This window comes from Zonotrichia leucophrys, chromosome Z (assembly GCF_028769735.1).
Source record: "Zonotrichia leucophrys gambelii isolate GWCS_2022_RI chromosome Z, RI_Zleu_2.0, whole genome shotgun sequence".
Classification (NCBI taxonomy): Eukaryota; Metazoa; Chordata; class Aves; order Passeriformes; family Passerellidae; genus Zonotrichia; species Zonotrichia leucophrys.
In genome coordinates, this window is record NC_088200.1 from 74959606 (window position 1) to 74983436 (window position 23831).

At 47.0% G+C, this 23831-nt stretch overlaps 1 protein-coding gene across 1 annotated transcript; it reads right to left on the bottom strand.

Annotated features, from left to right (window-relative positions):
* Positions 1–756: 756 nt before the first annotated feature.
* On the bottom strand, positions 757–22986 carry CKMT2 (creatine kinase, mitochondrial 2). Its single transcript, XM_064735905.1, has 9 exons — positions 22832–22986; positions 18488–18686; positions 17465–17560; positions 12660–12881; positions 9605–9690; positions 7072–7195; positions 5159–5293; positions 4679–4804; positions 757–983 (listed from the first exon to the last, which is right to left on the bottom strand). The coding sequence occupies exons 1-9, from the start codon at positions 22984–22986 to the stop codon at positions 864–866; spliced, it is 1263 nt and encodes a 420-aa protein (XP_064591975.1). The 3' UTR covers positions 757–863.
* Between the last annotated feature and the right edge of the window lie 845 nt (positions 22987–23831).

Below are 23831 nucleotides of genomic sequence, written 5' to 3' on the forward strand. Positions count from 1 at the left end.
TACCACCAGCCAAGAAAGGGAAGCAATCCCCCAAAAAAGCATCCCAAGGTGGTTGTGTGGGTGCACCCCAATAGAGCTGCACCCAGAGCACTTTGTGCCAGTGTGTGGGATCTCAGCACCCCAGGACTGAGGTGCCGAGCCACCAAGACCACCCTTGGGGGGCTCGGGAGTCCTGGAATGTTGCCAGAAGTGTCTGGTGGCTGGACTTTGACCCTACACAGGAGACGACACCTGTATGAGGACAGGAGGGTTTCACCGGGGTGAATGGTGAAGGGATTGGTTAATTAGAGGGTGAGACACAGGGTTTAGGATTTATGTACAGGGGGGTTTAGAGAAGTAAGATGGAGGAATTGGGGCGTGTCCTGTCCTTCTTCTTCTTCTTCTTCTCCTCCATCTTCTGTGGTGATGGTGGCACTTTGGGATTGGTCATTACTGAAAGTGCACCGGGCAATAAAAATAAAAAGGATTGGGGAAAAATGATAAATATTGTACACGTAACAATGGGTATAAAGATAGGTGACCGCCCGGAGGGCAGGGAGTGTGCTCATGGCTGACTGCTGAGCAGAGCTCTGTCGGGCTGAAAGAAAATCTTTTAGATAAACAATTAATAAACATAAAGACCGAAAGAAGAACTGAAGCCTCTTCTCGTCCTTTGATACGCGGGCTGCCCCAAGGCCACCCCGGGCCTTTCCAGGCCCTCCAAACAGCCGAAAACCGGACACCAGTGCAGGCAGGCATGGAGGAGACCTGAGGTGTCAGGCAGTGTTTTATTACACAATGCATTTATACAGAGATGTACAGGGGTGCCTTTCCATCGCAAAGGCAGCCACGCTTGGCCTCAGCTGCGGCCATCACCAGCAACTTCATCTCCTGCCAAACTGAGGCAGGGGGGGTGGCACCTTGATGTCTTGGCCTCTTTCCAGCTTCTTCTCGCAGTCAACCAGGTAATTGACCCCGTCGATGACGATCTGGACCAGCTCCACCTGCAACAGCAAGAGGAGAGCTGTAGTAGCAGAGAGTTTAACTCATCTGTTAATAGCAGAGGGGGAAGTTGGCCTGGGCTGCCACCACAGCAGACAAAGCTGAAAGTGAGGAGGGTCACAGGCTTCACACCTCCTCTGGTTCAGGGAGTGCACACTGTGCAAAGCCACAGTAATTCCCTTCTCCTGCTTGCCCCGAGCAGCAGAAACTTTCAGCTAGGTCCATGAAGCTATTTCCACCAAACTGTGCTCCCAGAGGAACAAACCAGCCAGGCACAAGTCCCTACACCAGGTGATGGGGCAGGAGCTGAGGGACCTGTTCCAACCATGAGCCCTGAGAGGGTGCAGGACATTGCTGAGCAGAGATGCCTGGCCCAGAGTGTTCCCCACTCTGCACGAGGGGCTGAGGGCACAGAGCAGCTGTGCTGTGAGTGCTGAGCCCTGCCAGGCAGTGCCTGATGAAGCACTGAAGCCCTTGCTGTGTCTCCCAGCTCCCAAGCCCAAAACACCCCATGCTTGTGGGATGTGTGAGCACAGGGATGTGGAAGTGAATTAGGGGGATACTGGTGCAAGCAGAGCACAAAGGAGGCTTGTCCTGGTTCACAGCAGCCCTGAGTGCTGCTGGGGGCTCAGGGTGGGTGTCCCTGATGTGTCTGGGACGGGCAGGGACATTGGCAGTGCCTGAGGGGGCTCACAAAGCCCGGCTGTGTCCTTGCCCTGGGGAGAGCAGCCTGCCCATCCTGCCAGGCTCAGCACGCAGCTCAGGACTCCTCACTTAATGCCTTGGGATCTAGGTTTTATATTTTTTTACACCCTGTACTGCTTTAGTGTGTAATTCTAAACTCCACACCGTGTTTTCCCTACTGTTTTCCCATTTTATTCAGACAGAACAATTCCTCTCTAGGCCTGAAACTCAAGGACACCTTATTGTCTCAGATGCAAACAGCAGTGAATTAAGAGGGGCACACCTGGAGAGAATGACTTCATTACCTGAAGCTGTAATTGGAGGATTAACCCCTGAAATGCAAGTGGACCAAACTTGTACCTTTATGAAAAACTCGTGACCATGAACCAGCTTGGGTGTAGTCCATTGGAGGCTTTTGACAGCCCAGACTGTACCCATTGAAGGCCTCTAATAAATACCTGCTTTTATTCCCTTAATCTTGTCTAGCCCCTGTTCTAGGCAGCCACTCCAAGCATCAGAGTGACACTGCCAGGGGTGGGATTCACTCCAGGCCCAGGGCAGCACCAAAATTCAAAATTCTGCATGGCAGGGGGTGGTGGTGTCTTCATAACCTGTTCCAACAGGGGCCCTGTCCCCAGCAGGCAGGGGACGTTTAAGGACCACAGACCCTGTGGCACTGTGAGGCAGCAAGATAAAGCTGGTATTTCTTAGTCTCCATGAATTAGGTTCATTAGCAACTTTTAATAACTGGCTTGTTGAAATAAAGTGTGAAGACTAAATCCCATTGTCTCTTTATTGTGGCAGTTGCCGATTTTCAAGGGATTTGTTTTTACTATAAAGCATTTCAGTGGCTTAGCAGTTTGTTTTATTGTCTTTTACAGACTGGCTGTGTTGGGAATTCAGAGGTCTGAATTTGCAGCCTCCATAAGAAAACCAATTTCATATTAAGTTTGCATTGACCAGTAACTGAAACAGAGCAGGAATACAAACAGTTTTATCTTGCACCTTTGGGAGCATAATTCAGTTCTGCAAACACATTTACCATGTAATGGCATTTATTTAATTATGTACTGAAAAAATTTATCCTATAATAAAACTTTTCTTATCCCCTTGGGTATGTCTTGTGTTATTTAGATTTCAGACTCTCCAAGGTAGGGCTTGTGTCTTATCTGTTGCCTTAATCCTTTGGATCCTTGCTGTAGGAGGCATCACTGACTTCAGTGGGACTCTTCATGTAAGCAAAAATGTGTAGGCTTAGGCTGTCTGTCAGCAGGACTCAATTCATCATGCTGTGTAATCCTGTTTTTAATCATTAATGGATTTCAATCTCTGGTTCAAACACATGTTTTATGTTGCAATGCAAGGTGTAAGCAGAAGTGTGTATTCTACCACCATCTGTTAAACCCAGGTGGGGCAGTTGTTCTTTATCTCTCCCACAGCCAATCCTCCCTCCAGGAGCTCTCTGCTGTCCATGGTCCATTTATCATTAATCACCTTCTGTCCGTGGCCCATTCATCATTAATCACCTCCTGTCCATGGCCCATTCATCATTAATCACCTTCTGTCCATGGCCCATTCATCATTAATCACCTCCTGTCCCTGGCCAGGGAGTGTCCCTGCAGGGCCGATCCAATCCCAGCATCCCGTGGGGAGATGCCCCGCCCAGGGGAGGAGCCAAGCATTCCTCCCTGGATCCAATCTGAGCTTTGGGACACCCCAGCAGCCTCTGCCCCCTGCATGGCCAGAGGAGCAGCTTTCTGCTGCCCTGCATGGCCAGAGGGAGCCCAGGCCCATCTGCAGCAGCCCTGGAGCTGCAGAGGAAAACTCCCCCCTTGTGCAGGATCCGTGCTGCAGCAGAGCCACAGCTGGCACTGCAGGAGGGCTGAGCCCCCTGGGATGGGGCTGGGACACCCCCTGGCACTCAGGGGCAGGGACTGTGATCACTCTCTCAGTTGTTTTATTTCCTTTTTGTACTATTGCATTTGTATTGTTAATGTTCCTAGTACAGAACTGTTATTCCTGCTCCCGTCTCTTTGCCTGAGAGCCCCTTCATTTCAAAATTACAATAATTCAGAGGGAGGGGTTTTACATTTTCCATTTCAGGGGAGGCTCCTGCCTTTCTTAGCAGACACCTGGCTTTTCACACTAAGACAACACAGCTCTCAGAGGACATGTGAAAATAGCCCCAGCTCCTCAGTCACTGTGGGTGGAAGCCTTGTGCTGCTGTGTAACCCTGGAGGAAGTGTGTGACTCAGCAGTGAAAGGAACACAACAGCCTTCACCAAGTCTTGCTTTAGGGCCTGAGTCCCTGGGTGGGTTAGGACTCCGTGCCTGCTTCCTTCCAGCACCTGCATACCCTCATGGGGATCCTCAGCACATGGTCATATTTGTGCAGCCTGCTCAGGGTTGGTTTTTGCACTGCCAGGCCAGGAGCATTTACCAAGAACTTCATGCACGTTAACAGTTCTCTTTTCAGTGAGCATTTCCACTGGACCAGATCCACAAGGAGTAAAACCTGCCATGGTGTCACAGACATCTTTTATGAAAAATCCTTTCGTTAGGATTTTTCCTCCTGAGAAGCTGAGAGGCCTCAGGAACAAAATGTAAACATTGATTATCTGCTGCTGTGGAATGCAACAGGTGCATCTGTGATTGGTCTCATGTGGTTGTTTCTAATTAATGGCCAATCACACTCAGCTGGCTTGGACAGAGAGTCCAAGACACAAGCCTTTGTTGTAATTCTTTCCTTTTCTATTCTTAGCCAGCCTTCTGATGAAATGCTTTCTTCTATTCTTTTAGCATAGTTTTAATGTAATATATATCATAAAATAATAAATCAGCCTTCTGAAACATGGATTCACATGCTCATCTCTCCCCTCATGCTCAGACCACGGTCACAGCCATGGATCCAGTGAGCTCAGCAGAGGGACACGGGCCAGTGTCAGTACAGATCTCAGCTCAAAAGCAGGGAGGAAACTCCAAAGAGAAGGAAACCCCAGGAGGAGCAGCTTACCTCCGAGCGCCCGAGGCGGTCCAGGTTGGAGATGTCGTAGATGTCAGCCACAGCCGCCGTGTCCACCCCGCCGGTGCCGCGCTTCTGCAGCCGCAGGTTCTCCAGGATTTTGGAGAACCTGGGGTCCTGCCAGGAGAAACAGCCTTGAGTTTCCACGTGCCTCCCACTGTGTGTGTGAGCAGAGTCCCTGCGGTGCTGTGACCCTCAGGCAGAGGGGGAGAGTTCTCTCACTCCTTGGGGTACAGCCCCTCTTTGTGTCTTCGCGCTAGGCAGATTGATTTCCACAGCAAATACAGCAATTTGCAGCGTTACAGCACGCCCCTTCAGCCATGCCCTATCCCCAGACCTTGTTACACACACCCTTTTGATGAAAGCTGTCATTTCCCTTCTGCTCCCTTATACACCCCAGGAGAGCTGGCCCGTGTCACGTTTAAACCACGTCACGTTTGTGTCCCCTTGCCCCGTTTCAGTGCCGTGTACCTTGCTGAGCCTGGGCAGCTTGACGTGGACCCCTGCCCGCAGCCCCGTGCCCAGGTTGGAGGGACAGGTCAGCACGTAGCCCAGGCGCTCGTTCCACATGAACTCCCAGCCCCGCTCCTTGATCAGCCTTTCCACCTGGGTGGGCACAGGAACAAAGCAAAAAGGGGCAGGTTTACAAGTGCCTGACTGCCAGGTGCCAGTGCAGTGGCAGGAGTTTGCAGCTGGGCGCAGTCTGGTCCAGGTGTGGTACAAATGTTGGCACTCCTCAGGTAACCAGAAGGATTTATTCACCGCCTTCTCTTGACTACTGATGTGGGAAATGGATTTATAGAGAGTTCTCAAAGCCTGACAGAAGGCTCACACAGTGTGCAAACCTTGAGACAAGAAATGCTGGCTTAGAAATGCCATGGAATGGACAGACATTGCTGAGAGAGAAATGGAGCTAGAAACAAGTTACAGAGGATGGCCTTGTAAATAAGACTGGATACTGTGGAGAAACAGAACTGTGAAAGAGGCACTGCACTGGGACCCACAAGGGGTAATTGTAGATAATTGGCTTTAAGGCATCTACAGCACAGTGTGGCTAAAGCTGACAGGCCAAGAAACTCTTGCAGTGTACTGCAATTAACAAATAGTTAACTTCTGGTTGTGATGGAGTGAATTATAACATCTGTACTGTCTCACCCTTCAAAGGAGACTGAAAATGGAATCAACGTTTTGAAAACACGTCTCAGTTGCCCCATCTCTGGGTCCAAAGATTTCCCCTTTTCTGTGCTCCAAAACCCACTGCAAACCCTAACTCTGACCTAAACCATTCCAGGGTTCCTTGATATTGCCTGTGGGGCACAGTAATACCTATTTCTCTGGTAAATCAACTTTATTTTGGTGCCAGAGCAGGTGAGAGGGCTTTACTGAGCTCAGACCCAACCTGAGTCATACCTAGATCATCTGGGTGAAACTGTTTTAACCCATACCCTGTCCCAGCAAGCTTTTCTTATCATTGTGATTAGCTATAACAAAATAATACTCAGGAGCCCTGACTATCAGTTCTTAGTATTTTAATCACAAACCCCCATATCTCCCCAAAATAGTGGGTGCTAAACCCTCAGTCTTGTGCACAACCTCAGCAGCTTCCACTCTGCTCCCAGCCTCAGAAATAAGAACCAGGAGGATGGGCCAAATAAAGTCTTCAATCAAGCAAATCAAACGACCCAAACAAAGTGCTTCATTTGTGATTTCCCACAGAAGAAAAAAGAAAAGGGAAAAGAAAAAGAAAAAGAAAAAGAAAAAGAAAAAGAAAAAGAAAAAGAAAAAGAAAAAGAAAAAGAAAAAGAAAAAGAAAAAGAAAAAGGGTATATTGTGGCAGCAGCTCTCTGGCCACAAAGAACAGTGCACAACTTTCCCAGGCATTGTCCTTGGGAAGGCTGTGAGAAGATCAGAGAAAATAATGAGAAACAATTCTCATCTTCACTTGCTGCAGCTGTTGTTGTGCACATGTGGAATGCGTTATGGAGATTTGTTTACCAAAGGGTGGTTTGCTAATTAGACAATGCTGATGGTGATCAATTGGGTCCACCTGTTGTATCATGACTGTCTGAAAGGGCAAGGAGTTTCTTAATAATTGTGGCATAATAAAGGACTGATCAGCCTTCTGAGCATCATGGAGTCAATGCTAATTTTTACCCAGCTGGGGGCCTGCGACTACAGGATATTTATTTATCTTCCCCTACAACTCAGCTATTAATCTGCCCATGTTTCCTGCTTTAGCTGTGTTGATGTGGGGTGTTGCGTGGACTGATGTGACTTCATTTCTTCATTTCATTGGCCCTGGAGATGTCAGCTCAGTGGGAACCACAGTGAGCAGGGGTGACAGCAGTGAACAAGCAGGAATGATGAGCTCACTGAGACACTACCTCTTTTAATCCACGGCAGAATCTTTCAAAGACACGCTTCATGTTGCCACCCTTCTCCATGGAGATCACCCTGGTGTGGTCCTCTTCATTAATCCAAATGAGAAATGTCTTCTCATTGTTGTGCCTAGTCAAGAGGGGAGGAAAAAAAAAATTAATATCTTTAAAATGCAAGCCCGGAGAAATAACTGTCAGCATCGTTAGTTTTATCACAGTCTTCCCAAGCAGCAGAGATGTTAAAGTGCCATAAAGGAGCTGCTGTGAGGGTTGGGGGCTGGTTCCACCACGGGATCCCTCATGCATCCCTGTGGCATTGCAGGGGCTCCTGTGGCCCTCCCTCGGGAGCACAGCTGGGGATGCAGCCAGGGGAGAAGCCAAGCTCTGCCCCCTCCCAGAAAACCCAAACACATGCATGCTGTTGGCAGCCAAGTAAGAATTTTTAATTTAATTTAATTTGGTTCTCCCCTGCCTCAAGCCCGAGCGTCCCTGGGAGCACTGGGTGTCTGCATCCCTCCAGGGATGTGTCTGGGATCCTTCATGTGCCTTCATCCTGTCCTTTGTGCTCAGCCAGAAAGGACAGAACCACTGAGCACCCACTCCTGCCCCAAACAGGCAGTCAGGGCTGGCTGTCAGGTGCTGGGTCACTTCTCCTGGCCTTTCCTCTGCTTGGCCAGTCTCCTACTCCTGCCTTCCTGTTGGGCTCTCTAGCCAGGCAGAGTGACCCCAAGAAATGTTAAAAGTCTCTTTTCCCAACCTGGCACTTGATGAAGGAACCAGAGATCTTCAGTTCTCAGTCTCAAGGTTGTTTATTGTTCCTTATCTATAAAATTCTTTCTCCTGCCCTGCCCAGGTCTGTCCAGCAGGACAGTCAGAGGCACCCTGCCTGCCCCAGGGCAGTGTTATCTTTTTATACTGAAAACTACCTGTACAATATTTACAGTTACTTCCCAATACCCATCACCTGTGTTAGACAGTGAGCTTCTACTCTAAACCAATCCAAAAGAGCCACCATCACCCAGAAGATGGAGGCCAAGAAGAAGAAGGAGAAAAGCTGGACATGCCCAGATTCCTCCATCTTGCTCCTGAACCCCCATTCTAAAAATCACAAAATCTATTTTTCACCCTGTGATAAATTCACTGTCATTCTACTTAATTTGTCGTGGCTTGCAGATCTTCATCTGGGGTTGGTAACTTGCTCCACGGGTCATAATCAAACCCACAGGGGCATTTTGGGCTCTGAGCCCCCTGGCAGGGTCTGGGCTGCTCGGGACAGACAGAGGGATCCCTGGCTCCTGACACCTTCCTACAGCACGTAGAGGGTGATGGATGGGATCAGACTCATTTGTGCCAGCAGTGAAATACCACCAGGCTTAAGGCACATGAAAGTGAAAGCTCAGGATCACTGAGAGCCTGACTTTCAGCTGGTCTTTTGCCACGTCTCCTTTTCCTCCTTGCAGTTGGATCTGGCCAGGGCAGCGCTGAGCAGGGTACACATCCTGTGTCCTGACACTGGGGTCAGGCCAGGTCCAGCCACCTCCTCCTGAGTCGTGCACAAATGCTGAGGGAGGGTTTTATAAATAGTCTGAGCTTGGCCTAACTCCCCTCCCCTTTTAGTTCAGTGAGTGTCCCCATTGCTGTCAGGACCATGCACTCAAACTGTGCCACTGCTGGCAGTGCTGGTGGTGGAAATGGTCCTGCAGCCCATGACAAGGACAGGATCATCAAAAGCAAAATTTTTTCCACAATGTACACGCTTTTTGACAGCAATTTTTTTTTTGCAAGAGAAAGGGAGATTTTCAAGATGCGGCTTACTGAAGTACTTTCCAATCACACTAATTTTTTTCCTTCCATTCTCCCTGGTATGTCCCATGTAAAAGAAGCCAAAACACAGGTCTGTTTTATTCAGGAAATCCCTGGATAGCAATTATGCTGCTGGTACTTCTGTTTGTAGAGACAATGAATGGATGCCTCAAGCTTTATCCCTTTCCTCAAACTTCCATTGGGACCAAAGAACCTGCAGCTTGTTGAATCTCATAGGAAGCTTGTTGAAATTAAAAAATCCTCACAGTTTTCCAGCAGGTCGCTGGGTTTGGGGGTGATCAGGTATCACACTAGGTGATTCCTCAGAATGCTTTCTGCCTGTTTTTCCAGGGTTAAAGTGTCTGGCAATGCCTGCAGTGCAGCAGGATGGACGCACTGCACAGCTGCCCCATCCTCTGCTGTTGGTTTGGGCTCTCAGAGCTGCTTACCCCTTCATCTCCACAGCAGATATTGTATTTGGGCCCAAAATCAAGGCTGTTGGGGCAGTAGAAAGAGACTTTGAACAGAGCAGGAGATCCAGCTACCCTGTCTCCTTTTCATCCAGCTCATTTGGAAGGAAAGGGGTGCTTTCAGCGCCGGGAATTCAAACATTTCTCTTTTTGAAGCAAGCTGGGCATGCTGTGAGCGCGGGTTCGTGCAGGGTTAGCACACGAGCAAGGAGGTTTGTAAGACAATCCTGGGCAGGACACGGGAGCCTGCAGGTCACAGCACCTACCAGATGCCCCTGGCGTCCGGCCAGTCACGGGCCATGCCAGCACATGTCAGCAGCGGGGACACGGGCTTGTCAAAGAGAAAGTGATCCTGGGCACGGGACAGGGCCACAGGGAGGCAGAGAGACAGAGAAAACAGAACACAGCTCCAGTTTATCCAGGAAGCACCGTCACCCTGTCCAGTGCATTCTTGTGAGGGCAGTGGAAGTGCAAGCAAATCGCACAGTGCGGCTTGGGAGCACGGTTCCTTTGCTGGAAATTAAAATCTCTTTACCCGGGAGATTTTCTTAACTCTCACAGATGCTGGCTGATGTGTTTTGCCAAAAACATTTTTCAGATGTAGGGAGGGATGGGTGCTGGGGCCTAAATCCACATGGACACTGCAAAGGATGCTCTGGAGGACCTGGCTCCAGAGATCTCCTCTGTATTCAGACACATTTCAGCATAGGAGAAGTCAACGAGTTCTTAGAGAAATTGGGGAAAAAACCCCAACAAAAACCAAACAATAACAAGAGGTAGTTCTGAAAAGATACTTCTCCAGCATGGAGATTTAGATATTTATTCTGAGCATGAACTTAAGGTAGGAATTGAATCAATGCTAATCTCAAGCCTTTGGAATCATAGGCTTGTTATATTCCTTAACAGAGATGCTGTTTGTGACTTAATAAATGTAGCACATGCTGTGCCACCAGCTTGCTCCATGCCTAATAGTTTAGAACTTTTAAAACAATTTGCTTTGGGTTCCACCCCCCCGCCAAGAAAATACGTATTTTATATTGATTTTCATGTGTGTGCCAAAAAAACTAGTATTTCTTAATTCCTTCAACACTGCCATATCAAATATCGAGGGCTTTTTGCTGGCAGTGTTGTTGATTTTATTCCTTTTTTTTTTAAACCTAGAGCTTAACTAGAAATAGTGAGGCAATCTATCCAGAAGGCATATGACGTGGTAGACACATTGATGTGCTTTAGTTAATTTTTCCCTTAATGAAGAATGAAATAATTGTTTTCCTCATTTCACTTAGGTTTTCGTCTTTGAATGCTTTGCAATGGACACGATGCATGCAGAACCCCAACCGTGCAGGAAGAAAAGGTGTAGAGTTCTCTCTGTTCTTCAAAGGGACACAAATGTGTGTTATCAACCACGAAACAAAAGAAAACGAGATAAAATGCTGCATCAGTGAAGCCTATTCCACTTCCCACAGGATTTAGCCTTAAACCATGAAGGAATTACATTTTCCACATTCCCCTTTCAACCTCTACATCCTGAAGAGCTGTCTCCTGCTGAAAATAAAACCTGCAACAGGTCATCAACATCTTGTTAATAAACGTATCACCACAGATATTCAATACTAACCTTACATAAATTCTTAACTCCTGGTTAATCCAGACACCTGGTTCCAGGGTTATAAATAGTTAAGTTACTTCATCAGCTCCCCTTTGCTTGATGTTATGGAATAATGTGCCATGAGTATAGCTAAGAGGGTACAGCCATTCCTTTGGACACTTAAAATGCACATACAAGTTTTGTTTGACACGTTACATGCTGTGACAAAATCCATGGTGAAATCCTTGTCTTTCCATCTGTGTGACAGTGAAAACTCTTGTTATGGGCCTGGTCCTTCAGTTCCCTGAGCACAATGACAGGGCTGGGAAAAAGTCACCTGGGTGCAATAGGCTACCGCTACTTTTGGGAAATTAGAATTTGTGTAGTGTTCACTTATGAAATTACAGCCAAGTTTTGGCAAATTAGAATTAGCGTCATTTTGATGTAGAGAAATCACAAGCAAAGCCCCCCACTGCCACAGAATGGAATAGAGATCCCATGTGAAACCTATCTCAGTGCAATACTTTTAGTTAGAATCATAAATACAGATAGTATCACAGTTTGCTCAAGGAGATGACCAAGGAAAGGTCCTGAATTTATCTCTTTACTTGTCCACAGAGGTGGCAGCAGCCACATGGATTTGATTTGACACAGGCCTCACTCTCTGGCATATAAATCCACGCCTCAGACCTGCACAGTGGTGTACTTAACAGAAATACAGAGGCTGGGTGGCTTGCTAAATTACAAACCTTGACAGCCGATTAGGCACAGGTTAATGATGCTGTTAACCCGCGGGCAAAGCAGAGATTGAACTAAACCGGAGCCTACGCAGGTGCTGCTGGCATGTTGGGGAAGATGAAACAGGAAAGCCTTACAAATATGATTGCCTGGCAAAAGATTTTGGGAATATAGAAACTATAAGTGAAGTGGAAATGAAAGCAAGCTTTGAGATACCTCAGTTACTGAACAACGGGAAGACAATGGTGTGGTAACTGAAGGTAATCCCCCTTTGATGGAACAACACCCTCTGCCTGCAGACAGGCCCAAGGGTCAGAGCAGACCCTACAGCTTGGCAGAAGGGTGCAAAGAGGAGTTTGTAGGGTTTAACATGTAACACAGGATGGTAATGTAATGATTCTTACAGGCTGTATGGAAATGCTGTAGGATTTGTATCTTGGACTAGATTGGTTAGTGAGAATCAGAATATTCAACACAGGAGATGATTTATTGTACTGTAATGAGAACCTCGCTTTCCTACTCTTACTCTTACTCTTACTCTTACCTCTTGTCTCTTAGCTCTTGCCTCTTATGCTCTTACGCCTTTTACTCTCTTACCCTTTTACTCTTTTACCCTGTCATCCTCTCTACCCCTCTTCTCTCTCGGGCCTGCTCTGAGCTGTGGCTGCATCTCCCAGCAGGGCCCTGCACCCAGGCCCTTTGCAATAAACCCCAAATTCCAAGCCCAGAAAAAGATTTATTGTACTGTAACATGAACCTTGCCCTCTGATCCTCTCTTTAACGCTCCCATTCTCTTTTTACCCCATTCTTGCCTTCTCTCCCTTTACCTCTCTCCCTCTTTGGGGCCTGGTCCGAGCTGTGGCTGCAGCTCCCAGCAGGGCCTGCACCCAGGCCCTGTGCAATAAACCCCAAATCCCTGACCTGGCCTCAGAGATCTCTCATCCCCATCCATCCCGACCGTGCCACCCCCGTCAATCCTACGCCGGCGGACTTACATCAATGAGCTGCTGCTGCTCGCGCTCGGTCATGCTGGTGAGGCTGTAGTACTTGCCGGACAGGTCACCACGCAGGCCGGAGAGCGCGGTGACCACGACGTTCTCCACCTCGCGGCGCTCGGCGCGGCTGCACGCGGGCGGCAGGCTCAGCCCGCGGATGCTGCGCCCCGTGCGCACCCGCGACGACAGCACGTAGCGCTCGTCGAACTGCCCGTGCGTGATCTGGAGGGGGGGAAAAACAACCACAACGGTGGCATTGGCTTCTGGATTTATGCGTGCGATAAGTCCGCGGTGGAAAATGACCTGACGGTATTGGCTTTCGCGTTTATGCGCGTGATAAACCAGTGTGATTTGCGCTGATCGTTGTGGCTGTATCAGTTACGTGGTAAACAGGTATCGCAGAATCGCAGAATCACAGAATTTTTAGGTTGGAAGACACATTTAAGATCATCGATTCCAACCCATGTTCTAACACTTCAACTAGATCATGGCACCAAGTGCCACATCCAGTCTTCCCTTAAACACATGGAGGGATGGTGACTCCACCACCTCCCTAGGTAGAGGATTCCAGTGTTTTACCACTCTTTCTGTGAAAAACTTCGTGCTGACAAAATTGAAACAGTAATCAATGTTGATACAGTAATTAATATTTGGAAATAATTGAATAGTTAAAAGGTGTAATGCCAAGAAAGAAAGGGAGAGGAGGGTGTTCCACACACATACACCACCCCCCCCACACCCCTTTTCCTGCGATGTTCAAGGCAGGAAGAAGCAAGGGATAACAGTTACTAAAAATTAACAGAAAGAAAGGAAAATCTGGTTGGGTCCCAGGAAAATGTTAATTATATGAGATTTATTGCTTTGATGCTTAAATATAATATTATCTTATATTATGTTAGTTTTGGCTTACATTATAATAGCTTGATGCACATGTGTAAGCCAAGGGTGAATTAAAGGACATCGAGGAAGAGGAGAGGCCTTCATCAGTGACGACCCCCAAAGAGTGGTGCGACCACCAAAACCAGTGGTGGAGCATGCGTGGCAAAGGTGGTGATGAGGGCAGAGGTGGAAGTGTGATGAATCGAAAATGGGAGGAGATGGCATTGACACACGGCACAAAAAGGGGGAATTTTTGCTTGACAAGCTCATATGTGAGGTGGCAGGGCTCCAAAGACACTGCACTCCGTACCCCGCGCGGTATTTTCTTTGCTTATGCGCTATTATTGGAACCAAATTATCCCTTATTTTAACCAAATTCTATTGTCAACATTTCAAGCGTATCCGATTTTAGATATTCTAAGCTGTTCAATTGAAATTCCTGCTACCTTTAATATTTTTTGGTTTTTTGGATGATGGGATAATTGGGCAAACATAACATGTGTGTGATAAATCCGCAGTGGAAAACGACCCAATAGTAGTTTATGTGTGTGATAAACTAGTGTGATTCTTGCTAACCATTGTAACTATATCGGTTATGTGTTTTAGAAATATTTGTTTAAAAATGGGGCATTCACATTTTCTGAAAAAATCCCCTCTGTCACCCTGATTTTTCTAAGCCCTCTGATGTTTACATTCTTGTAATGAACTTTCTTGCGCACTTTATGTAAATAACATATTGTTTTGCATTCTTTTATGGAGAAGGAGAAATTTGATGCACTGTTGGTTTGTCCAGTGTCATTGGAGGAGTAGCACTGTCATCCTCCAATCCACTGTCACTTTTGGAAATCTGTAAATGTTGGAGTCAGAATTAAACTTCCCTTTTTTGCCTTGAGAACAGCAGTGTGTGTTGTGTTATTTCGTGTCCTATAGTGACACCCTCCACCCAGGATTTTTCTCCTGGGAAGCTGAGAAGCCTCAGAGCAAAAGAAAACAATACTATCTCATTTGCTTCTCCTGTGTTTTGCCCCTTTGGAATGTGTTTGGAGATTGTTTACCCACAGGTGACTGCTCCATTGGATTCTGCTGGGAGTTGTTTTCACTCTTTGGCCAGTCAGGGCCAAGCTGTGTCGGGACTCTGGAGAGAGTCACAAGTTTCCATTATTATTTTTTTAGCTTTCTGTAAGTATCCTTTCTGTATTCTTTAGTTTAGTATAGTTCAGTATTCTTTAATATTATATAGTATCTTAAAATAATAAATTGGCCTTCTGAGAACATGGAGTCAGATTCATCATTCCTGGCAAATACAATCAAAAAGGAATAGAGGAAAAGGAGATGTAATTAGTGCCATGAAACAGATGTTTTCAGATGTTCATGGGAAAATAGGAGGCAGGATGTAGTTTGAGATAAGTAACATCCCAAAACAGAATAGACCTTGGGATAATTAGTCGGCCTTGAAATGGACAAAATTGGGATGATTCCAGGTATCTATGAAATAATAAGGCTTATTTTTGGATTCTAATGCTGGCTTCTATGACACAAGACTTGGGGCACATGTGCAGCTGGAGGGGTTGTTCAAAGGACAGTGATGATGAGGAGAAGCCTTCATCAGAAGAGCCAAAAGGCCCCTTAGCAACAACTGGAGCCTGTACTGTGCAGTATGGTGACAGAGATTTCAAGAATCCAAAAATAGGAGGAGGAGATTTACAGGAGAATATTGATGATTATATATTAGCATACAGTAGATAAGTTGTGTTTGGATCCTTTTGCCTTTTGTACATGAGGCAGAGTGAGAAAAACTCTCCCCCATACCCTGATCAATCAGTTTTGCTTATGTTTTATCGAAACCACTGCCCAATTTATTTTTGTATCTATCTGCTTGATTATATTTGATTATATTGTTTTATATAAAATTGCTGCTCAATCAAAATTGCTCCTAAATTTTAATTTTGTCGTTTATTACATTAGACATATAGAGTCCTCATTCATAACATGTATTGGCCTATGCATGTTGTTAGTGATTATAACTCCTTAGAGATAGTATCAATTATAACCTTTTTTTATGTGTATGTTTGTGTGAAAAATATAATCTATCAGCTTAAGTGTGCACTGTGTGGCTCGTGGAAATAGTAGTGTAATGAGTACAATATCTGGGAAAAACGAAATTCACTTGTGTTAAAATTTTTTAAGTTTAATAGTAATGAAAATAATAATAAAAATTAGGACAGTAAGAGACAATAAAAAGTAAAGAATTATGCATGTCTGGGTGCCTGGTACTCTGCCACAGAGCACACCTTGCTAACAAAGCATTACCCCTTAAAAGCTATAGCCTTTGGCATATTCATGTATCTCATACATGATTCAAACACTCCTTTCAAAACAGGGTATTTCTGCTTAATTTCAGCTTCACCCCCATCTTGTAAATCAACCTTCTTGGTTCCTCGAAGTCTGAACTTTCCCAATAAGGAGGCAATAATTCTTTTCTTGGGATTTTGGTGTCTGGTTTTGTTATCTCTACCAGTTAGGAAAATGCAAAGAATTTCTTGTTTATCTTTTCCATTCCTTGAGCTACTTACAAACATCACATAGTTTCTATTTTAATATTATGCTATAGTCTAAAAAGTATATTTATCACACTACTAAAGAGAGAGTAATACAGCACTACTTAAAAGAGATTAATACAGCATAACTTTCCAACATAATACATATAGTATTCATTTTAATATCTGTGAAGAGCCAACCATATAATATGCATCTATAACAATATCTATGTATTTCTCATGGAAATAATAGTGTGAGGAATGTTCTGTGTTGTTGGAACCCTGGATGCTGAGAATTTTAAATTTTCTGTGCTGAAAGGCACAGACCCACAAGGGAACACTGCATTTGACCTGAGGCTGTGAAAAGGCTTCCAAAACTGATTAATAGCACAGGTGTGTAGTTGATTAGAAATGTGGGATCTCAGAGGGTGAAAAGACTTAGATTTGAGGTTTTAGTATACCGGAGCCAAGATGGAGAATTTTGGATGTGGACTAGCTATCTTTTTTGCACCTTCTTCGTCCTTCCTCTTCACGAATCTGGGTGGTTTTCTCTAACACGGTGAAAGATATCTGCATTGTGGGTTTTGAGTGATCACAGCTGGGTTAGAAGCATAAATAATATGGATGTCAACTGTTTATTGGGTAATTTTCATTATTATTATTATTATTATCATTATCATTATTATTATTATTATTATTATTAGGTAACTGGGACTTAAGTAGTCTTGAACAGACACCGTTTTGGGGCACTTTCTGGACTTTTTAGGGAGAGCTCACATCTTGTGAGTTGGTAATAGATAAGGATAGTAAACTTCAGAGCGAGACTACAAAAACATTTCCTGAGTATTATTCACCCTGACCTTGGTGCAAGGAAGAGCCTGGCATTCCAACACTGTGTTACAGACCTTAGCAAAACATCAGATGTAAAAAAGGCTATTGTGTAACTAAAAACAGTGTAAGACCATCCACTGACCAACCTGTCCAAGTGATATTATATATATTATATTATATATAAAACTGTGACACAAACCAGAGCACTGGAGGACAATTAGGGAATACCATGTTAAATTTAAGGAGGACATACCAAACCCTTATCAGAGGATGTGAAAGAGCAGGACGGAGACACAAGAAGAAATAAAATATATTGACCTGACATCCAGCATGTCATGCAGACAAGCTGGAGTGTGAAGAGGTCGAACAAAGGAGTTCCCTGCTGAGAAAAAGGGATGCAGCTGACAGGGCCACGACTGGCATCCCAATTTCCTTAAACTTAAAACTGGGTATCCACGGCTGGATCAAGAAAAAATGAAAGTACTGTTGCACACAGCACCAGCACTGGAATAAGCATCTCAGAGCCTTTCCTGTCTCGTTGTTGTATTTCAGTCCTACCTTGGATGCATCCAGGTCCGTGTGATGCCTCATTGTCCGTGGGTCGTAGCCGTTGTGCCTGGCTTTAATGACAGGATCAAAAATCTCAGCAAACACCTGAGGAGGCAAGAGAATATAGAGAGAGTCTGCAGCATTACAGGAACATCCTCAGAGCAGCTTCAGGCTGGCAGAGGTTCCTGTCTGCAGTCACCACAGACAGGGACCCAGCAGCCAGGCTGGGGTTTGGGGTGCATTGCCAACCAGAACACACACCCAGAGTCCCCCAGCCTCTTGGCTGTTGGCTCTAAGCCATGCAGGAGTGCCCTGAGTCTTCCCTGCTGTGGGGGCAGCTGTGGTTTGAGCCCCTGGGCTCAGGTGTGCCCCAGCAGAGCCCCTGCAGGGGAGCAGCAGTGGCACATCTGCACAGGCACCCCAAACCCAGCGAGTCTGGAGTGGCAAATGTCCCAGGCCCCCCTCACAGGACACGGGCGAGGCTGCAGAGGAACAGGCAGCAAGGAAGCAGACCATAGGGTCAGTAACAATGAGATCTTTCTTTTGTTTTCCACTTCTCATTGCAGAGCTCAATGACCTGTCCGCCCTGATGCTGTTTGTCTTCAGCATTCCTCATACCCAAAGTGATGCCTGGCACTGCCCAGAAGACATTTCTGCTTGCTTCTGCCTCTGCTGCTTCACAATGTGATTTCCACATTAGGTTCATTTGGTGTACCTCAGAGTTGGACAGTTTTCCCATAAATTGAGTTTAGTTTCAGGAAGGAGGAGAGCTGCTGGAGGCAGGTAGCAGATGCTGCCAAGCAGGTACATTTTATTACCTTCAGCTACAGCAGAGGGGGCACCTGTGGTAATACCACAAGTTCCTGCTTTTTCTAATGTCGAAAAGCAGGGAGAAATAGGGAAAACAAGCCTGCCCCCAGTGTACCCTCGGGGACATAACTTGTATTAGGAACATGCTGCTCCATCCTGGGAATCTGTGATGGGAATGACACCACGAGCACAGGCCCGGCCAGTCCCGCAGAATCCTCTCACCTCATAGGACTCCTCGTCCCCAGCCACCATGCCCACGGTCTTGATGAAGGGGTGGCCAGGGTTGTCCACCCCGGTCTGGATGCACTGGTCCAGGGTGTACCCATTGGGGGTCATCTTGTCCCTGAGGCGGGAGTAGATGGCCGGGGTCAGGCACTCGGCCATGCAGTTGTTGTGCTTGCGCAGGTCAGGGTAGTCAGCACTGCAGGGACAGAGCACAGGACAGTGTGATGCCATGGTTTGCCTCACACACCCCGGGTTTCTCCATGAAGATTCTTTCCCCAGGTGTGTCAGCCTCTCCTTTCCCCTCCCAGCACTGTCTGTCCCTCCTGGCATTCCAGAAGGGCGTTGAATTCCGAAGATGCCCTCTATCCCTGAAGGACATTGGGCCACCCAGGTGTCCTTTGTCCCTTTGTCCCTCCCCTCCTGTCCCTGCTTGGTGGCTCCCTGCCCCTTCCCTGCCCCTCTCCCCGGGGTTAAAGGAGCAGCAACCGCGGGCCCAGGGAGTTCTGTTGGAGCTGGTGCTGCATTCAGAGGCCTGTGGGCCAGAAAAAAGCTCTGGATCCAAACCCTCCATCAGAACCGATTCCTTTCCTTCACCATCGCCTTAAAGCTTCTCCAGCAAGGGAAACCTGAGCTCCTCAAGCCTGGACTTGTCTCCCTGTGCTCAGCTGCAGCACCCACCAGCCAAAGGTGTCTGTGGGTAAAACACCACACACCCACCAGCCAAAGGTGTCTGTGGGTAAAACACCACAGCTGCCATGCTTGGTCAAGCAGCAAGGGCCAGACCAGCCAAGGCACATCCCATCCAGCTACATTGGTATTTTTCCAACACCAAGGCATTACTGTGTGCCCTGGACAGGCACCTGTGAGTCTCTGTCCAAAGTTTGTCTCATCTGCCTCACGATCTGTGAAAGGACAGAAACTGGGACCACCACAGAGGCCCTGGTGGGAATCCTGGCTTTGCTGGAGATGGTTGTTTGCCAAGATCCTGAGGCCCGAGCAGAGCTTCTGGCCTGCCAAGCTACTGTTTGCAGGTGTGTTTGCTGTATGCAACACTGAACCCAGTGAAAGGAGAAGGGGCACCTTGCCCTTCTTCCCCTGCACCTGCTTTTGGCAACAATAGCCTGGAATTTCCCTACCTTTCGGCCTGGTTGGACTTTTCTGGGGTCACTTTTGGTGGTCCCCACATAAGACCCTTCATGTGTTTTACAACCACCGTGACAGACAGACTGAGATAAGAGAAGCGTCTCCCTCAAGGACTGAGACATGAAACCCCTAAATGGAGAAGCTCCCCCTCCTCCCAAAGACTGGGACTGAAAGCCCTCACCTGGTGAAGTGTGTGGGGGAGCCAACCTGACCAAAGCCAGACGTTTGCCTGCAGGTGAGGCCATTGGACCAAGAAGACAATGGTTCTTACCGACTGCTGACTATAAAGAGCCTATAAAGGCTTGAGCAGTGTCTTTGAGATCTCCCCTGACATGACCAGACAAACTTCATTGACTGGACTTCGAAGGGCTTTGTTGTTCTACATTTGGTAGCTATATGCCTTCCTTTCTCTTCCTCCCTCTCTTTTCCCTACTTTTACCCTTTTCCCCCCATTCCCCTTAACGCGTTTGCTGTGGTCATTCAATAAAGGTGCATCTGATTTTGATTATCACTACAAACCCCTGTGCAGTGTCGGTTTTTGCACTCTGAGATCAATGAAGCAACCATCACGAATCCCATTTGTAAGGACAGATTGTGACATCACCCTGGGCACTTTGTGAAGCTAAAAGTGTGATTATCCTTGGTCTGCTTGCTGCATTGGGTTTTCAGAGGGAAGGAAGGTGCCGGTGCTGAGCATACCCTGCATTGTTCTGTGCTTTGTGCTGTGGGGCCATCAGGGAAATGGGGCACAAAGAGAGGGCACCGAGCCCCACTGGCACATCTCAGCCAGGCAGGAAAGAGCCCCAGCACTGATTTGTTCAGCCACACAGAGATTTAAGTTCAGATGAAGAGGTGCTCTGTAGTTCACAGCCCCAGGTGCTCTCACAGCCTTGTGGAGATCAGAGTGTGACCTGCCTGCTGGGCAATGCCTCTTCTGAAATATCAGGGTTTGGTTTAATTTGGTATTATTATTTCCAGAAAGCTGCAGGGTGAATGAAGCCAGGGAAAATAAAGATGTTAGGCTTCAGCAAGGGATTTTTCAACTCTGTCAGTCCCCAGCTACCTTGTACTGGCAGTGATTTTCTTTATGTACAACTGTGGTGCTTCTCTAAGAATATATTTTAGCTAGGATTGTATAAATTACTTAAATAACAAAATAAGCCTGTCAGAGCATGATCCGCATTACCTTTGGCAAAGTCAATCTACAGAGAAAAAGGCCTGTAATTAATTTCTAACCATCAGCCAGTCAGTTTGTAACAGAATTAGGAGTATTTCCAGTACAGCAGTAACACAAGGCATTATTACTGCTTGCATGGAGAAAATATTTTCACATTTTTCTGTAGCAGGGTCAATACAATCAGCAGATCCAAAAGTTGGACCTGCAAAGCTGTTGGTTGGTGATGAGTTAAATGTAATGATATAGTACTAAACTCGAGGCATATATTGAGCTTGTTGTCATTCAGCAGTGTTGGTTTTGGTTAGTTTGGGGGCATTTGTTGAGAGCTGATATTATCTCAGTGATGCCTTAGGATTGTAGCTTTTATATTTTTCAAATCCTGTGCTGCTTTAGGGTATAACTCTGAGCTCCATATAGAGTGTGAATTAGTGTCCTCACATTTTAATCAGACAAAACAATTCCTCATGCCTGAAGCCTCAGGCCCTGAAAGTATAAGCAAAAATGAGTTGGGGGGTAAATGACTTCATTACCTGAAGATGTAATTGGAGGATTAACCCCTGAAATGCAAATGGACCAAACGAATAATTGTGTGAAAAATTTGTGACCATTTTTTAAAATCCATTTTGGGTGCAGCCTCTGGGAGGCTTCTGACAGCCTAAGGTGTTCCTTTTGAAGGCCTTTGGTAAATACCCACTTTATTATCTTGATCTTGCCTCTGTTCTAGGCAGCCACTCCAAGGCATCCTCACATCCCGGGCAGGCTGGAGCCGCCTGGACCTGGAGGTTGTTATAAGTACAAAAAACTGCCTATTTTTTTTTTAAAGGTTGCAGAGTTCACAGGTTGGGCGGATTGCTGCCAGGGTGGAGTTCTAACTGTTTGTTATTGTAATGACTGTCGTTTTCGTTAACTACCTGCTGTTGATGATATCTGGTTAAGAATTACGCCTTTTGTCAAGTGACACCCTGCTGCTTCCCAGGAGATGGCACCCAGACAGTGTGAGGCAAAGTGAAAATTTTCCAGGATAGAAATCCATGTTACTTTAGGTGAAATCTACATTTTTGAGTTGAGTCTGTGGTTAGAAATCATAGTTATTTAGCCCGACTTCAAGGCCTAAGCTCAGTGAAGGACAGAGATAATGGGGAGGAGACAGAAGATGATAGAGAGAGACAGGGACTGCTGTAAGGGCCAGTCAGCCTGATCTCGGAATTCTTTCTGACAAAAAGAACTAGCGGCAAATGTCACACAAAATCCATAAAAATGAATATGTATGAACCTTTAGTGAAACTGTATGCAGATGTATTTGAGAGGAGGATAAAAAGGGACCTGAAGTTCCCAGAGGTACGTGTCATTTTAGGGGAACAATTCCCACATGTGTCCAGCGCTGTAATAAACATACCGGCTTTACAACTTTCACAAAGTTGTGGAGTACTTTTTGTTTTCTTCACAAAACAGGCGGAGGGGAAGGGCATCGAGTCAACATGCAAATGACACTGGATCCAGCATGCAGCGGGAGAGATGCCTCACCAAACCTAGCCAAAAACCCCTAAAACAGCAGGCCTACACAAAACTGACGAATCAAAGTGATGTCTGGACATGATGAACAACACCCGGAGCCTGCAGAGATGCTGAGACCTTTTTTGCCCCTTGCCACGAGAGGCAGGACCCTGAAGGCCAAACTAAAAGAACAAGGTTTTATTCCTATGCTTTCATGAGGATGGAACCTCCAACTGTGCTCACAGACCATGGGACAAAGCTGCACTCTTCCTCCTGGGAGGAAGAGGAGTGCGGCTTTGCCCCCTGGTCAGGAGGAGTCCCTCCTGGGGGCAGCGGTGGCGTGAGCGTGGTTCTCCCCACCCGAGCTGATTGCCTTAAATAAAAATGAATACAAGGAGAACAAGGAGAAAAATCTCCTGCCCGTGTTTGTTTCAGAGGTGCTGTCAGCAGGGCCAGCTCTGCATCCCACACCCGCGGCTGGGGGGCTGTGTGGTGGCACCCCGTCCGTGCCCACCTGTGCTGCTTACCTGGGGGGGAAGAGCTTCCTCTTCTCCTGCACGGCGGCGCTGACGGAGTTGTGCTGGCCCAGCAGGTAGCCCGTGGCCAGCACGCCCGTGCCCGCGGCGGCGAACAGCGCGGGCGCCGCACGCCCCGCCAGCAGACGGCAGAAGGTGCCAGCCATTCCTCTCTGCAAGGAGCACAGACACGGTCAGCGCGGCCGGGAACCGCTCCCGGAGAGTTGTGAGGGCTTCTGGGTGTTATTTTACTGTGGTGTGGTTTGGGTCATAGGTGGTTGCACAGACATAGGTTCCAGATTGCAATGCAAGGTGTTTTCCATTCCCATCTGTACGGCAGATTACCTTTGTCAGGTGGGCAGTTTGCCTTATCTCTCTCTTTGAGTGACCACATTCACACCTCCCTCGGGAGGGGACATTGCTGATAACAACTATTGAATGTCACTGCATGGCTGATAAGAACTATAACATCCCACTGGGAGATGCTCCGCCCAGAGGGAGGAGCCAAGCATTGCTACCCAGATATAACCCAGAGGGAGGAGCCAAGCATTGCTGCCCAGATATAATCCAGGGGGAGGAGCCAAGCATTGCTACCCAGATATAACCCAGAGGGAGGAGCCAAGCATTGCTACCCAGATATAACCCAGGGGGAGGAGCCAAGCATTGCTACCCAGATATAATCCAGGGGGAGGAGTCAAGCATTGCTGCCCAGATATAATCCAGAGGTTTTGAGACACCAGCATGGCTTTCTCCATGGGATTCCCCAGAGGAACAGCAGCTGTCTCTCCTCCCACTGGATCTTCAGAGGAAGAATACATCCTTCTCTACAGATCCCCCTGCTCCAGCAGAACCACCCCTGACACTGCAGGAGGGCTGAGCCACAATTCCAATGGGACTGCGACCAACACCCTGACCCACTGGGTGTCAGGTTGGGTTCTGACTCTGGCAGTGTTGTTCTAGTGCACTGCATTGTTCATTTTATCCTTTTTTTTCCTTTTCTTTCCTATTAAAG

What these genes read in the sequence shown, in the direction of transcription:
- CKMT2 (XM_064735905.1), bottom strand. Translation starts at nt 22,986, where the DNA reads ATGGCTGGCACCTTCTGCCGTCTGCTGGCGGGGCGTGCGGCGCCCGCG. An exon ending in CCGGACGCCAGGGGCATCTG is followed by an intron (nt 7,196 to 9,604) that starts GTAGGTGCTGTG and finishes CCTCTTGACTAG; the next exon opens with GCACAACAATGAGAAGACAT. An exon ending in TCTGCCGTGGATTAAAAGAG is followed by an intron (nt 5,294 to 7,071) that starts GTAGTGTCTCAG and finishes GTGCCCACCCAG; the next exon opens with GTGGAAAGGCTGATCAAGGA.